Genomic DNA, 16904 nt, shown 5'->3' on the forward strand with positions numbered 1-16904 from the left:
TTGCTTGTCGCAAAAAATAACGCTACGTGGTTCATGAAGCCACGAAGAGCGCTAGAAAACATACAACAAAATTACGATGTGCGTAATTGGTATGTGAGAATCTCCTGGCCAAAGGGAGATAATACGAGTACGGTTGTACAAGTTAAGTGTGCAATGCACAAAGAAGACGCCACGCGGTTAGCTATGCCGCGTAGGGCGTAATTTGAAAATTAAAATAATCTTAAATAATATTTCTGAGACTCAAATACGAGTAATGTCAAAATTTAAATTTACTGAAATATGTTCATGATAATACACAACAAATAATATAACACAGAGATCTGCTGCTGTGAAATTTGCTACTATAATTATTGTTGTCGAAATTTGCTGCTGTGAGGACTGCTGGTATGAAAGATAAGCTGAGCACGAGTTACGCAAGCTACCGACAAGAACAACAAACGATGCTCACGGTCAAATTCCACACACTCTAATAGTACCACTGTCGACTCGGAAAATTCGAGAAATTGTATACTTGCGAAAAATAAAATTCCAAAAATTCGAAAACTCTAAATGCTTCAAGCCCGCAAAAGAAAATATTAATGACAAAATGGCAATTTTTGTACTTAAAATATGCCAAATTTGCAAGCTTTAATTTCACGACACTCACACGCATACATTCAAATTATTGAATTTTCGCCAATAAATTATCTCTGCTTTCGCTAAACGCACGCTCGAAAAACGCAAAAAGAAACTCGCGACGATCGAATATAATTCACGCGAACACATGCCAAACAATAAATAATCAATGTCTGCGCAAGCAAATAAAACTAAATTGGAGAATTTTCGTCCATTACAAATGACTCACAATGCTCATGGCAGTATCAGATGTCAATCGAATGAAACAGAAAATCCCACAAAAAATGTAAAAAATGTAATTCAAAATAATTATGCTTGCAAAGACATATCGTATCGCATAAATACTTAAATTACGCGAGCGCGATTGGATGCAGTCGACGAAGTAAAATAACGAACTTACGAGCGCGCCAAATTTCGTAGATCGCGGTACGACACCTCGGAGCCGCCCTGAGGATGATCCAAGTCCATGAGTAGCAAAATGAAGATGACCACGATGAATTCAGCAGGTCGGAGCAGGCGATGAACTCGTCGTCTCGCCGAATAAGCAGCAGCAGCAGCAACTGGCCCGGCCGGCACAGCAAATGATGTTGGCGATGGTACGCCAAAATGGCCGCCGTCAGCTCCAAAACTCAGCAGCAGCGGCAAAAATTATCCAAGCCGCGGAGAACCAGCAGATGATGTTGAGCCAAAAATCAGCAGCAGCAGCAGCAGCGCACGATGTAATTTGGCGAAGTCGAGCAGCAAAAATGAATTTCGTTTGCTCACATCGAGCGGTAACGAAAAGGCGACAGCAACAGATACTGCGTCGCAACTCGAATTCTGCCGGCGCCGAGCTGTAAGCCGAGACGACGGACTTGAACTCCTCTCACTCGGCAGGCCAAAAGTCGAACAGAAAATTGGATGATTTGAAAGTATACCTTCCGTAGGCGTTGTCCCTGTAGATGTTCTTGACGAGATCACCAGTATGGGCTAAGTGGGGCTGTTGGTACTGCAGCCTCCGTGTATAATAATGTAGTCGGGTCCACACTACAATTATTCTGACTCCAAGTCAGTATCGAGCTCCCATACAAGCTCGAGGGATGAAGGTATAAAAGAAGGTGACAACGAGGTATACTTGTGAAGTCGAAATCAATTTATTGTCGGCAAGCCGTTAATTAAACTTGAGTAGAGAGCAGTCAATGTTCGCGTCTCGAGGCTTCGCAATGATCTGCTCGACGCAGCGACCGTTACACGTGCAGTCGGGTGACGAACGCGCTATCGTCGCTCGCGCGTGCGCGTTACAATGTCGAACGTACGGCGCGTTCACATTCGTGAAATATATTGAACTCGTGTCGCGCAAGGTGCTTTCACACTTAAACATGCGCCAAACCCCACAGATATAGATAAGCGATGAGCGATGAGCGCGGGGAAGGGAGTGAGTGTGTGCGAAGTTTGAAAAACGAAAAATATTCGAAAGTCGAAAGCAAAGATGGATGAATTTCTTCTTAGATCATAGAAATCTTCCCAGTGCTATAATGAATGTATGGTAAAAAGTTCAATGGAATCGGAAGGGTAGTTTTCAAGAACATAAAATACAAACAGACGTCGTTTCAGCTTTATATATATAGATAGATTTAACAATTAAATTAAAATTTGAAAACTTATGAGCTACAAGTAAATTGTCAAGATACTAAAGATACTTAAATACGAGAAAGTCACATAATATTCTCACCAGAGCAAGCAGTGATTTACTTCAGTCAAAAGCGATTCGGTGCTTTTGAGGCTATGGTCGCGATCGCCGCACTTATGTCAGCTCACACAAGAAAAGTTACTGTAGTAGGTAGCAAATTTTGCGATACACAATGTAATTTTTTGTGCTTATGCACTAACATTTACTTTGATCATATCATTCAGTATTATGATCTTAAACAGATAACATGTTACTCTAAAATAAAATTTACTACAGTGAAATTTTTACTAAACACTATAGCAATTATTGTAGCGAGTTTATAATAGAATATTCAATATCTTTAAGAATATTTGTTTCAATATTAGCAAAATTCCCGATAATAGTTAGATGTCATGCCATTACTATTTAAAATAGTAATTTTTAATATGAATTCTAACAATATTTGTTATATTCTTTTCTCCATGCATATTCACTCTATTCGTGTGACTTGAAAAAACATTTGTTAACTGCCTACATGATTTTACACATCGACCTAAATAAATACTTTGAACAACAATACGTTTCAAATTCATCGTAACCGCCTTATTCAAATCCAAGCAGGCTTAGTTTGTCAATAATAATAAAGGCCCGATCACTCGAGTCCGATAATTCGCTGAGAGCAGTTCGAGTCGCGTGTACTGTATTAAAAATACAGTTTTTGCAGTAGATGTGCTCGTGAACTCGCGATTCATTTTTTTAATTTTTTGGCCCTTTAAAGAAGAAGAAAACTTTGCTCTATCACCATGCCACGTGGACGTCGTAAAAGGAATGCAGCGCCTCGTCGTCAACGAAACACGACACCTCGTCGTCGACGAAATCCTCGTCCTCCAAGAACGGCTTACTTGGCTCAGCCGGATCTCGATCAGGGCATGCCCGAGCTGTGTCTGGCGAAGATCCTGGAAAATCTACCCATCAAAAATCGACTGGTTTACGAAAGAGTCAACTCGCGATGGCGGGACGCGGTACGCAGGTCGTTCGAACGAGTGTCGTCGCAGCAACTGCACGAATTCCTGGAGTTCTGCCAGCAGAACCCTCGACTGAACGTGAAAAAGATGCTCGACACGATAGAACTGTGCGCGAAACATATGCCCGTCGTCGTCTTCAAGACCACCTTCGGCAAGGAGATAGACGCGGAGATCTTGGAGATATTGGCACACAAGGACATGAGCTTTACGAGTCTGACGCTCGACGTGAACGATATCGATGAGAACGCGAAATATTTGAAGTCGCTGCTTTCCAAGGGCAGCCTCCGAGAGCTGGACGTGACGTTGGACGAGTGGGACCTGTACACACTGAGCATAAGAGCCATAAAATCGGTCTCCCCGAGGCTGAGACGCCTGTCGTTGACCATAAGAGAGCCCATCGTGTCGAATAACGTTGCCCGATACGAGATGGAGGTCATGTTCGAAAACCTGCCTCGGACCATTACGCACTTGACGATCAAGAGCCAAAATGTTTTTGCTCTGCCGACTCTGTTCAAAGTGAGTACAGAATTTTCCAACCGCATCGAAAAATACACTCGGCAACAAAATTATCGCAACAAAAAAAGTCATCGAAATTTTGTCGATTTTCAAATGCTTCTATCTTGAGTTAGATTTATCGTATAGACACGCTTTTTTTTTAATTTCTTGGAAATTTTGTCCTTTTTAAATTCATATATGTATATTAAGATAAGATTCGAGTTAATGTTGAGTTACTAGTAGTATTTGAGAGCGACACTAAAAATTACTGAAAAAAAAATGACTATTTGAACGTGTACCAGTACCACAGTAATATTTCTATGGAAATCTAACATACACCATCGCAAAGTGCTCTTTTCAACGAGTAATTTAAAAAAAAGGACCTCGCTACGATTTTTCAACGCCCTGTAGTTCGTTTTGAAAGTACCATTTAAAGCACGTAAATTCCCCTTTTCAGATTTTCTGGGCATTTTGTGTACACAAACCGTACCTTCAAATCGACCTACAGCACGTTAAAAAATCGTAGAGAGGTCCTTTTTTTTAAATTACTCGTTGAAAAGAGCACTTTGCGATGGTGTACGTTAGATTTCCATAGAAAAATTACTGTGGTACTGGTACACGTTCAAACAGTCATTTTTTTTCAGTAATTTTTAGTGTCACGCTCAAATACTACTGGTAACTCAACATTAACTCAAATCTTATCTTAATATATATGGATTTAAAAAGGACAAAATTTCCAAGAAATTAAAAAAAAGCGTATCGATACGATAAATCTAGCCCAAGATAGAAGCATTTGAAAATCGACAAAATTTCGATGAATTTTTTTGTTGCCATAATTATGTTGCCGAGTGTGTATTCGAATGGCGCTATTTACCATTTATCATGAATTATTTCAATCAGAAGCTCGGTAAATTCACGAAGCTCGAGGAACTGGAGCTCGACTCGCTCGGCGAGATTCACGAGCACATCAGTCATGCGCGCGACAAGACCGAAAAGAGCCTGAAAAAATTGACGAGACTAAAGAGGCTGCATCTCAGCGGATTGAAGTCCGACTTCCATATAGGATGCCTCTACCATCTGAGGTCGCTGGAGTCGGTTAGGATTCGAGGCTGTAGCCGTCGTTTGGGCTACGAGCAGGCCCGCGAGCGTTTTCGCGAGACGATGTTGCGCTGCAACAAGAAACTCAAGGCGGAGAATATTTTTGTCGGCACGGGACTCATCGACGAGGCCGATGATCCTGCCGCGGAGTAGAGACAGAAAAATGTTTCGGTCGTTGCAACGAAAGTCTGTCATTGACTCAAAATTATACATTATTATATATGTTTATGTAACAAAAAAATTCGATGCATCGATGTCGATCGTCGTGCATTGATCATTGCGATTTTCCTGTGTCGTTGTAATTTCTCTCAGGTATTCATAAATCTAAGTCAAAGTTAGATTCGTACATTAGCAGTAATGAAGTTAAGATGTATCATGTAAAAAAGCTTTCGACTCTTTCTGCGAGAAAGAAAGAGTCTCGTAATGTTTTTCAAAATATCTATATTGAAAATCCAAGACTTTTTCGAGCTCTATTTCGAAAAAGGATCTTACATATATTCCAAAACGACGTAGACCTATTTAGCTCTTATATGTAGACAAATGAATTTGCATATCGTTGCTCGACATATATTTTTACCATTGGAAAATTCATCTCTGGCACGTATGAAATTTCTTTCTAAAAATGTCGATCGCTATAGATATTCACATTCGTTTTTTGTTCATTTAAACTAGCCGTACCGATCTAGTTTAATAACGTTTTATAGTTCGTTAAATCTTGAAATACGATGTATACGTAATTTGTTACTGCGCATTATATTTTGGTTTTATTTAACCAATTGTATTAATAGATAATTGATCGTGACAATCGAAATTAGTGTGTTCAATTATTGTTTGAAATTATAATACCCCTTCACGTAAACTAAATACCCAAGTAAATAACTCGACAACAAACAGATCTGTGTCAGTAGTGTCAGTAGTGTCAGTGGTCTCAACGCGAGTAGCGAATCATATACGTATTTACTCGTACGTATAATAATCTTGGAAAATTCGTACTCGTCGTTCCCAAGTATGGTCGACGATCCATCGAGGCGGCTGGAACGTGCCGTAAGACCGAATTTCTATACTGTAATCGAGATTATACAATACCATCCAATCATAGACCGAGTCAGTTATCGCACAAGTAAGCTCGTTCCTTCGTTCTCTATTTTTTCTTTCTACTTCGAATGAATAAAAAAACGCGCACATCGTTTCTTCGCAGTCTGTAGAGAATGGCGAGAGGCGGTGGACGCGTCGTACTTTCGTGCGACTCCTCGGCAACTGAACGAGTTCCTGCGAGTCTGCGTCGACAGGCGGATCGATCCGGGTCCAATTTTGCGTGGAATTCGAAAAGGCTTTAAACTGTACGAGGAATTCGAACTCGACGCGAATTCTTTCTGCCGGAGCACGAGCCAAAGATTGTTGAAGTTGGTATGGTATGAGAACCGCAGATTACGATGTCTCAAGCTGGATCTGTCGAGGATGCGATTAGAGATGGAACCGCTTCTAGAAACGCCGAGCCTCGAAGTTTTCGATATCACGATACGAGATATGGACATCGATTTTTTGGCCGAGGTAGTGGGAAGGGCGGGAATGAGGAATCTCAAGAGTTTCACGTTGACCGTAGAGATGGCCAATCGCGGGAGAAGATACATCCAGTTCAATTTGCGCAATTTATTGCGAGCACTACCCGAGACGCTGGGGTCGTTGAGAATCGACTGCTTTCACGTGTTCGAGGCCGTTGAATTGTTTCAGGTAAGCAAAGCAAAAAAGAAATTAAGGGGCTAACCCGTGTTGAAAGCTTAAATTCAACTTTTTTTTTGTGATAGTAAAATGTGTTTCTGCTACACCTGATTGATAAAAAAAAACTTGAGATACTACGTCAGAAATTTGTCGGAATTTTGTATTACTTAGAAATATTTACATTAATCCATTAACGCGCAAAAGTGCAATTTTGTGCATGAATTTTCAATTGTAAAAAAATCTTGGATAAAGTTAAAATCTTTACTTGAAAATCCATATCTATGGGTTTCTGGGTATGCTCTTTCAGAATCCGGTGTTATTTTTGCGACGAATAAACATGAACATCGATTATTTTTCAATTAATTAATTCTAAGCCCCAAATCTTAGTCTCAACTGTTAATCTATTAATTTATATAAAATATGTTCATAGTAAAATATGTTCATATGTTCATGTTGTATACCTGATTTACAAAAGATCTTCTACCCAAGCTCTGGAGAACCAATTGGATCACTTCTTTCATGTAACTAAAGAAACTAAATATTACGTTATAAATCACTTGCCGCATGGTCTTGACAAGAGTTTTTCAACAATATTCATCTGTAGGGTGTGAAAATCTTCAGAAAAGTACCCTCATCCACTTAAGCGGAGCAGAATTTGAAAAAAAAGTTTGCTTCTCTTCGAAGAGCTTAAATATGGAATTTAGTGTTAATAAAATATTCATTTTCTTTAAAATGATCACATTTTGACGTGTATAAAAATTTTTACAGAATTTTTCTAAATTCTTCTCCACTCAAGTGGATGAGGGTACTTTTCTGAAGATTATCACACCCTACAGATCAATATTGATAAAAATACTCTTTATACAATAGTATGACGAAATAGTTATTTATGCAATAGTATGACGAAAAATGTCTTTAGTGCGCAAAAAGCGTTTTTGGACCCTTGTGTGCAGTAAAATGCCTCATTTGAATGAAAGTATTTTTCGCCGACTATGGCATAAAATTTTGTATGCAACACGTACCCAGCTTTTTGTGCACAGTGTGCAAAAAAAACACCCACTCGTGCCCAAAAACGCCTTTTGGCCACTTGTTACATAAATAACTATTTCAAGATCATAAGGCAAGTGATTTATAACACAATATTTCATTACATGAAAGAAGTGATCCAATTGGTTCTCCACAGCTTGGCCAATGGTTTTTTTGACCAATAAAGTGTAGAACATGAACATATAAACATATTTTTCAGCATACGAAGCCCGTTTGAGGCTGATTTCGCGCTGAGCGTGCTCAGTGAGTAACGCATTCGCGTACAGTCGAGGAGAGCAGCGCGCTATGTGGCGACAATTCATACTTCTCCTCGCACTGAAATCAATTGAATACAGGTCGAGGAGCCCTGATTACAGTCGAGGAGAAGTGTGAATTGTCGCCACGTAGCGCGCTGCTCTCCTCGACTGTATGCGATCCCGCAGACTCGAGCCGAGACGACTCGCTCAGCTCGCGTGCGTGTAGCCTGTGCTGTCTGCTACATGTCAAAGTGGCGGGCCGACTAGCGCTGCCTTTAACCTCTCTTTCTTGAATGTAAACATATCTACATGAGATAGAAATGTCATTTTTAAGTCATGTTTGTGTTCGCACCAAACACGATGACTGTAAAAATGAAGCAGTAGAAACTGAATAATGGAAAGAAATGCAGCGTGACCGATGTTATATCGACTCTACTCATCAAGACACTAGGAAAATCAGTGTAATGAGATTCAAGTTGGAACAACTAGCGCTTTATGTAACCCCTCGTTTTTCAGAAAAAACATATCCACACAAGTTGCATATACAGTATGTACATGAGAGCCTAAAACTAGCGGCAAAGTCACAGTTTTTAGTTTAGAGTGCTATAAAGAAATTAAATGGAACATAACAATTATGCATGATATAGTTCTCAAAACGAGCTCTTATGCAGAAAAATTTTTTATACAACAAGGGCTGAGTAGCGGTGTGGATACAGTCGAGGTGTGTTTGCAGCGTTGGGGCGCTGTAGTCGCCGAGGCCGCGTAGCCAGCCCTTGATGTGTAAATAACTATTATACAGATAATAGATTAACAGTTGAGACTAAGATTTGGGGTTTAGAATATCTAAAAAACTTGCCGGCTAATCCCAACGATAAAAAAATCTTTTAAGGCTCTAAAATAAATAGTTACACAAATTTTCATATGAAAGTTTTAAAATTTATAGTTTAAAATTTTGTTTAACGATTTTATTCAACAAAACTTTTTCCGATAATTTTTAATTTCATTTTTTAGTATAACCAAGTTCAGTTTTCTTTTTATACATTTTTACACTTTTTAAGCGAATAATTGAATATGATAATTTAATTATTATTTGACCTGTGTTTTTGATCTTTTTTATTTATATTTCTTTTCGACGAGCCTTTCACATGCATCAGCTGCTATCATACCGTTTATAATACCTTTATTGTTAATTGGAGTAATGGTTGTTGTTAGGGCTGTGCGAGTATCCAAATTTTCGAGTTTTACTCGACTCGAACTCGACTGGTTGATAAATGCATTAGAATATATTTTGGTGCACTTTATAAGTATGTTATTCTGAAAAATTTCCTCTTTATCAAAATTCAAAATTAAAGTGAGTCCAATTGCTTAGATTACCCTGTGCGTGATTATATTTGTCCATTGGGAAGCGGAACGAAATGTCTCACTGAAATAACTGCAAAGCTTGCATGTGGGTAGTCTGCTTCGTTTTGTGAACCAGTGGACAAAATATATTTGTACACAGTATTTATGAAAGTGCTGCACCGATCGCTAGCCACGTTTCTATAGAGTCGAAGTGGATATAGCATTTTTTACTGTGCAGTGGCAGATCGTTGAACGTAGGCGACGTACATGCACACTACCAAATGAAAAGAAGAAAAAACTTGATGCATACACGTAGAACCTTTTGACCATGTTTCACGCTCGAATGCATAGAGATACATTCGCGCTCTGAGTCGAGCACAATTCATGCTCAGTCTCAAGCGCAAAACACCCTCGGGTTCTGATGAGTGTGAACTAATTTTGAAACTTGGATTTCATTGAAGGTAAACTTGCCATATTTTGAATACTTATAAAAATTGTTTTTTTTTCATTTATTGTGAGTATGGAAATTTTGAAAATTTTTATAAAAGTACCTTTTGATAGGAATAAAATTAACTTTTAAATTATTACATACGCTTAACCAAAGAAATTGGTTAAACTTCTAAAAAATTTGTTTACGCGATCCAAGACCCATAAATTAAAATTTTCAAACATGTTTCCTGAACCAAATTTATTATAACGCATCCGAATATCAGTAAATTAACGAATTATCACGAGAAAATTCAACAAGAAATAGTTAGTACAAGTCTCAGAAAATTTGTTTGAAAGTTTCAATTTTGAGATGGATTTCGGATCCTTTTATGAGCAGACGCAAGAATGAGTGACCCGTGTTTTGAATTTTCATTAATTTTTTTTTTTTTTAAATCTACGTTTTCGCATGCATGTAAATCATTAATTTGTAATTTAAATGTTTGCGTTGTAAGAGTAAGTATAACGAAAAATGCTGTATTTTTTATAATTTTTTTTTCATTCTATGAATTATAAAATTATCTTTAAGAAAATATCTATACTTTTGCCGAAAAAAAGCAAAAGAAGGTTCCCCCCTTAACGGAAGGACCCTTCTTAAGCAAATTTTTGATCGGCGCTCCGGAACGGTTTAGTCAGGAATCGAACCCGGCTATTCCACTCCGTCGATGGCAGAGGTCGGATGTTTTAGACCACTGTGCCACCAGATGCACGTTTATTTCAGCTAGTTTTTGTAGTTATACACGACTACTTTCTCTTTCTGTGATTACGTTTCACTTGACTAGCTTTTTTTAATAGCCTCCGAAATTCGTCACGCCATCTATTGTCAACTAGCAGTACTATCAAAGCTACGATTCGACCATTTATCTCAGAAGTCACGTCGCAGCTCTACTTAAACATGGTAACTGTTATGGGGACGGGCTGTATCACGGCTAAGTTTTGCTCAGCTCGTCTCCACGACCAAATGCGCTCATGCTTTTATTTCGGCATGTCATTCGAGTCTTATCAGCGGCTCGCGACGACCGCTCTTATATCGCGCGAGTCGCTGCGATTGCATTCCTTCTTTGTCGATAGTTCTTAGCCATCTTTACCGTGGAGCCATCAGCTCGTTCTACTTTTAAACTAACTGATCCGATTTTTAATTTTCAAATTCTGTTTACCGAGCCTTCTGCATTCATAAGAAAAATTAAATAATTTTAGAAACACTTTGTAAAATAAAAGTGGCACTCATGAAATAGTTATTTACTCGACTATACCATTTCATTCTTTTAAAAAACGACCGAGTACTGAATTGTGGCTGGATATTGGGATAGTCATTTCGAGATGAGTGTGAATCGCACTCAGTAATAATGTCGAAACTTGCTCGACGAGGCTCGAGCGCGATTTACGCTCGGTCTCGAGGCTGAATCGCGCTCAGTGCTGGTGACGATACGAGCTCAGCAGAACTCGTGAGCGATTCGTTTTCAGAATTCGAGCGTGAAAGATGTTCAAAAGTTTTTTCTTGTATATGCGTTTACACAATTAGAAAGTAAAGGCATTCCACGCGTCGACTCTGCAGCGTAAACACCGACTCGTCGATTTCGAGTTTTTTCGAGTACTAGCACAGCCCTAGTTGTTGTAACTGACGAGCCATAACGAACTGCGCGTTTTATGTCGTTATGTTACCGCGATGAAGAATATTCATACACATTTTTTAGATCAATATTGAATACGTGTGCCCATCGATGGTGAAAGTATCTCGCATAGATACGCCACTCAGGCTCCACTCTGAATTTCAGTAAGCTTTCACAATTCGTGTATGCGCGTGAGCTTGAAGACTTCCGGATATGTAAATCGTTTTGTTACCTCTTCGAGTGCCAATCGAATTAAGTCGTAGAATAACAGCCTTGAATCTATCATTATTTTTTTCACTTCTGTCGTGAATTTCTCATCATCAAACCATCGTTCGTAAAGATCCATCGATTTCTCGAAAAATCCCTTCTTGCTAAATAATGTCATGATCATAATATCGTCGTCAATGGCCAGAACTCCAGACACCAGTCTCAATTCAAGATTGAACGAAACTTTATTCGGCGATTCAAATCTGTCGGCGGAGTTTCTCCAAGTGCAAAGATCGATGCTTGACAGATCTGCGCCACGATCCAACAGTATGTCGATCACATGTGGCAAAAAATTAGTCACGGCCCATTGAAGCGGCGTCAAACCGAACTTGTCCTTCGCGTTTACCCACAACGGCTGATGTCGGTCGTTGTTGATCTTAAAGAATAAATGAAATGGTATAGTCGAGTAAATAACTCTTTAATAAGTGTCACTTTTGTTTTACAAAGTGTTTTTAAAATAAATCAATGAAAATTCAAAACACGGGTTACTCATACTTGCGTCTGCTCATAAAAGGACTCACGAAACCCATCAAATTTGGCTGAAGGCCTACGAGGATTTGACAAAGTACATATTTCTAAGACAATATTTGTTCCTAAATTTGGTTGAAATATTGATTTTTTGGCAATTATTAAAAGCTAATAGCGTCATCTTTTTAAAAATGTCGAAAACTAAAATGGGCTATATAAATTGTGCCATTTAAAGTAAAACTATTCATGTACAACGCAAAATTTGATTAAAATTCACTCAACAATGGATGTGAGCAAATTCTATGTTTATTGTACATAGCTTTTTTACAAAACACGCACCCCGAAAATAGTTATACCACTCAATTCTGCTACCCAAAAACTATTTTTCCCCATAATTTAGTAATGATCCATGGTGGGACCTATTGGGATATTAAAACATTATAAAAAATCGTTAAATTTCAGAATTTGAAAATTAAAAATCGGATCAGTTAGTTTAAAAGTAGAACGAGCTGATGGCTCCACGGTAAAGATGGCTAAGAACTATCGACAAAGAAGGAATGCAATCGCAGCGACTCGCGCGATATAAGAGCGGTCGTCGCGAGCCGCTGATAAGACTCGAATGACATGCCGAAATAAAAGCATGAGCGCATTTGGTCGTGGAGACGAGCTGAGCAAAACTTAGCCGTGATACAGCCCGTCCCCATAACAGTTACCATGTTTAAGTAGAGCTGCGACGTGACTTCTGAGATAAATGGTCGAATCGTAGCTTTGATAGTACTGCTAGTTGACAATAGATGGCGTGACGAATTTCGGAGGCTATTAAAAAAAGCTAGTCAAGTGAAACGTAATCACAGAAAGAGAAAGTAGTCGTGTATAACTACAAAAACTAGCTGAAATAAACGTGCATCTGGTGGCACAGTGGTCTAAAACATCCGACCTCTGCCATCGACGGAGTGGAATAGCCGGGTTCGATTCCTGACTAAACCGTTCCGGAGCGCCGATCAAAAATTTGCTTAAGAAGGGTCCTTCCGTTAAGGGGGGAACCTTCTTTTGCTTTTTTTCGGCAAAAGTATAGATATTTTCTTAAAGATAATTTTATAATTCATAGAATGAAAAAAAAATTATAAAAAATACAGCATTTTTCGTTATACTTACTCTTACAACGCAAACATTTAAATTACAAATTAATGATTTACATGCATGCGAAAACGTAGATTTAAAAAAAAAAAAAATTAATGAAAATTCAAAACACGGGTCACTCATTCTTGCGTCTGCTCATAAAAGGATCCGAAATCCATCTCAAAATTGAAACTTTCAAACAAATTTTCTGAGACTTGTACTAACTATTTCTTGTTGAATTTTCTCGTGATAATTCGTTAATTTACTGATATTCGGATGCGTTATAATAAATTTGGTTCAGGAAACATGTTTGAAAATTTTAATTTATGGGTCTTGGATCGCGTAAACAAATTTTTTAGAAGTTTAACCAATTTCTTTGGTTAAGCGTATGTAATAATTTAAAAGTTAATTTTATTCCTATCAAAAGGTACTTTTATAAAAATTTTCAAAATTTCCATACTCACAATAAATGAAAAAAAAACAATTTTTATAAGTATTCAAAATATGGCAAGTTTACCTTCAATTAAATTCAAGTTTCAAAAGTTTGAGACTGAGCATGAATTGTGCTCGACTCAGAGCTCGAATGTATCTCTATGCATTCGAGCGTGAAACATGGTCAAAAGTTTCTACGTGTATGCATCAAGTTTCTTCTTCTTTTCATTTGGTAAAGTGCATGTACGTCGCCTACGTTCAACGATCTGCCTCTGCACAGTAAAAAATGCTATATCCACCTCGACTCTATAGAAACGTGGCTAGCGATCGGTGCATCACTTTCATAAATACTGTGTACAGATATATTTTGTCCACTGGTTCACAAAACGAAGCAGACTACCCACATGCAAGCTTTGCAGTTATTTCAGTGAGACATTTCGTTCCGCTTCCCAATGGACAAATATAATCACGCACAGGGTAATCTAAGCAATTGGACTCACTTTAATTTTGAATTTCGATAAAGAGGAAATTTTTCAGAATAACATACTTATAAAGTGCACCAAAATATATTCTAATGCATTTATCAAAATATAATCCGTAACATATTTTACTATCACAAAAAAATGTTCAATGGTCGATATACATAGCTATTAGTATTTGCTGAAACTGAATTTAAGCTTTAAAATAATGTTAATATCTTGATGCTTTCAGTGCATCGCTCGATTCCAAGAGCTCGAGAATCTCTGGTTAGACTCGAGGCGCGAGAGGACTCCGAATTACGTCAGCGATCGAGGTTGGAATTGCGAGAATCTGCGCGCGGTGATACGAGGGTCTTGGTCGCGCACCCTGAAAAGCCTTCACATCGGCTGGTTGCCCGACAGCTGGGAATGGCGGGTTCTGTACGATTTGAGAGAACTGGAAGAGCTGTACATCTGCGGTATCAGGTCCAACTTGTTGCATCCGATATGGAGACGGAACTTCGAATCGCAGATGAAGAGAAACAATCCGAGGCTCGCCGATGGTTGTTTCTACGTCGAGGCATCTCCACCCGTGGGAAATTACGAGGACGAAGGGTACATGGAGTTTTTGAGGAGACACCGGGTTTAGAGAGTGAGACGATGGAAGAGGATGTTGATTTTATGTGAATTCTTGACAAAAAAAGCACGTTTCGTGCAATCGACCCTGTATAGAAGTAATTTAATGTATCGAATTAATCGATAACGAGAGAAGTAATTATTATAAAATTTTATGTCAATTGTAACAAAAAAAAAAATACAGCGATCGTGTAACTATTTGAAAAAAATTTATTTACATCTTAAATTTACAATAAATATTTTACACAATATGTACAAACAAGTCGCCAGCCGCTCCCTCTCTCTGTCTCCTTTACAACCAACCTTTTGGCACTTTTAAGTAGTGATTCAAGAGCAGCACTTGGACACAGTCACATTTATTGTAGTACGTAGCGACACTGCAATGAGAGAAAGAAAAATTAACGAATGGAATAAATCGATCGAAAAAAGTACACGCGATAAGGTAAAAAAAAAAAACTCACGTCAGGGCGGTCTCTCCTTCTACGGCTACGTGATCGATCTTAGCCCCGTATTTTATCAGCGCCTCGAGGCATTTCTTGTTCCCGTATTTGGCGGCATACATCAACGGCGTCCAGCCTTTGTCGTTCGTGTCGTCGATGTACATGCCAAAGCCAAGCAGAGTCCGGCAGATCTCGGGCGAGCCGCCGATGGCGGCGTAGTGCAGCGGGCTAAAGCCCGCGTCGTCCGAGTACGGCTGCAGCCTGTCCAGGCCTTGCCTCAGATAGAGATTCACGATGCGGCGGTAGCCCTTCGACGCGGCGATGCTCAGCAAGTTGCGGCCTCGCTGGCCGTAGAGGCGATACCAGGGCCCACCGAGACGCAGCAGTGTCACGCAGCTGGAGAAATGACCGGCGGTGGTGGCATACCAGAGCGCGTCTCGACCCGCGCGGTCGCAGCGCTTCACGTTGGCTCCGTAGTTGATCAGCTGTTCAATCAGCTCCGGATGATCGGCCCTGGCGGCGATGAAGAGCGGAGTCATGCCTTGAGAGTCGCACCGGTTGACCTTGGCTTTGCGCTCCAGAAGCAGTCTGACCACCTGTGCGAACGAGTTCAAAATGTTACGTTTTTCTTTTTCTTGGATATACATAAAGATTCGCGTTGAAAAGTTGAAAATTGAATAAATATAATTATAAGAGTTACTCAACGTTTTATGTAAAATAATTCAACTCAAATGTTAAAATACCCTTTTAAGAGGAGTTTGCAAAGAAAGAAAAAAATGCAAAGAAGCCACAAAGATTTGGCCTAAATTAATTTGTATTTTTTAAAACACAAGTATAATTTGCAAAGCAGGTTGAATATATCGTCGAGTCAATCACCGAATTTCTCAAAGTGTCCTCCCAGCGCTCTGCCACGCGGCATTTTTTGGTCTAATCACTCAATTTCTAACTCGCTGTAAAAGTATCAAAACGCACCTAAAAGAAATAACTAACTAATGAAAACTAACTTTTTTTTAAAACTAAGAAAAATACGGGAGGTTTTACATAGCTGTCGGAAGTTCGGCGCGATTTCCAGCCTTGCGGTCATTTTTTAAAAGAATCAAATGTTATAGTCGAGTAAATTACTATTTAATAAGTGCCACTTTTATTTTACAAAGTGTTTTTAAAATCATTTAATTTTTCTTATGAATGCAGAAGGCTCGGTAAACAGAATTTGAAAATTAAAAATCGGATCAGTTAGTTGAAAAGTAAAACCAGCTGATGGCTCCACTCTAAAGATGGCTAAGAACTATCGGCAAAGAAGGAATGCAATCGCAGCGACTCGCGTGATATAAGAGCGGTCGTCGCGAGCCGCTGAAAAGACTCGGATAACATGCTGAAATAAAAGCATGAGCGCATTTGGTCGTGGAGACGAGCTGAGCAAAACTTCGCCGTGATACAGCGCGTCCCCATGACAGTTACCATGTTTAAGGGTCCTCTATACACACTCGGTCGGTAACTATATTCGCGTATTTTGTACCCATTTTTTTCATTTAGTATACAACCTATGGTTTTGAAATTTTGTGGGAGTGATCATGAAACTAATACAAATGTGCCTGTGAAGCTATTTTTTCAGATAATTGAAAAAAAAAATTTTTACAATATTTATATGAAAAAATAGCTTCATAAGCACATTTCTATTAGTTTCATGATCACTCCCAAAAAATTTCAAGACCATAGGTTGTATACTAAATGAAAAAAATGGGTACAAAATACGCGAATATAGTT

General features: G+C 38.9%; 2 protein-coding genes across 2 annotated transcripts; both read left to right on the plus strand.

Annotated features, from left to right (window-relative positions):
* The first annotated feature begins 2822 nt into the window (after positions 1–2822).
* Positions 2823–5692, plus strand: LOC106653627. The gene is made up of 2 exons (XM_014373139.2): positions 2823–3804; positions 4684–5692. Exons 1-2 carry the CDS (start codon positions 3067–3069, stop codon positions 5032–5034), a joined length of 1089 nt encoding a protein of 362 aa, XP_014228625.1. The 5' UTR covers positions 2823–3066; the 3' UTR covers positions 5035–5692.
* An 81-nt stretch (positions 5693–5773) lies between these two features.
* LOC106653634 lies at positions 5774–14913 on the plus strand. The gene is made up of 3 exons (XM_014373150.2): positions 5774–6001; positions 6080–6612; positions 14318–14913. Exons 1-3 carry the CDS (start codon positions 5890–5892, stop codon positions 14711–14713), a joined length of 1041 nt encoding a protein of 346 aa, XP_014228636.1. The 5' UTR covers positions 5774–5889; the 3' UTR covers positions 14714–14913.
* The last annotated feature ends 1991 nt before the right edge of the window (positions 14914–16904 follow it).

Source organism: Trichogramma pretiosum, unplaced genomic scaffold (genome assembly GCF_000599845.2).
Source record: "Trichogramma pretiosum strain Unisexual culture from Peru unplaced genomic scaffold, Tpre_2.0 scaffold201, whole genome shotgun sequence".
NCBI classification, from domain to species: Eukaryota; Metazoa; Arthropoda; class Insecta; order Hymenoptera; family Trichogrammatidae; genus Trichogramma; species Trichogramma pretiosum.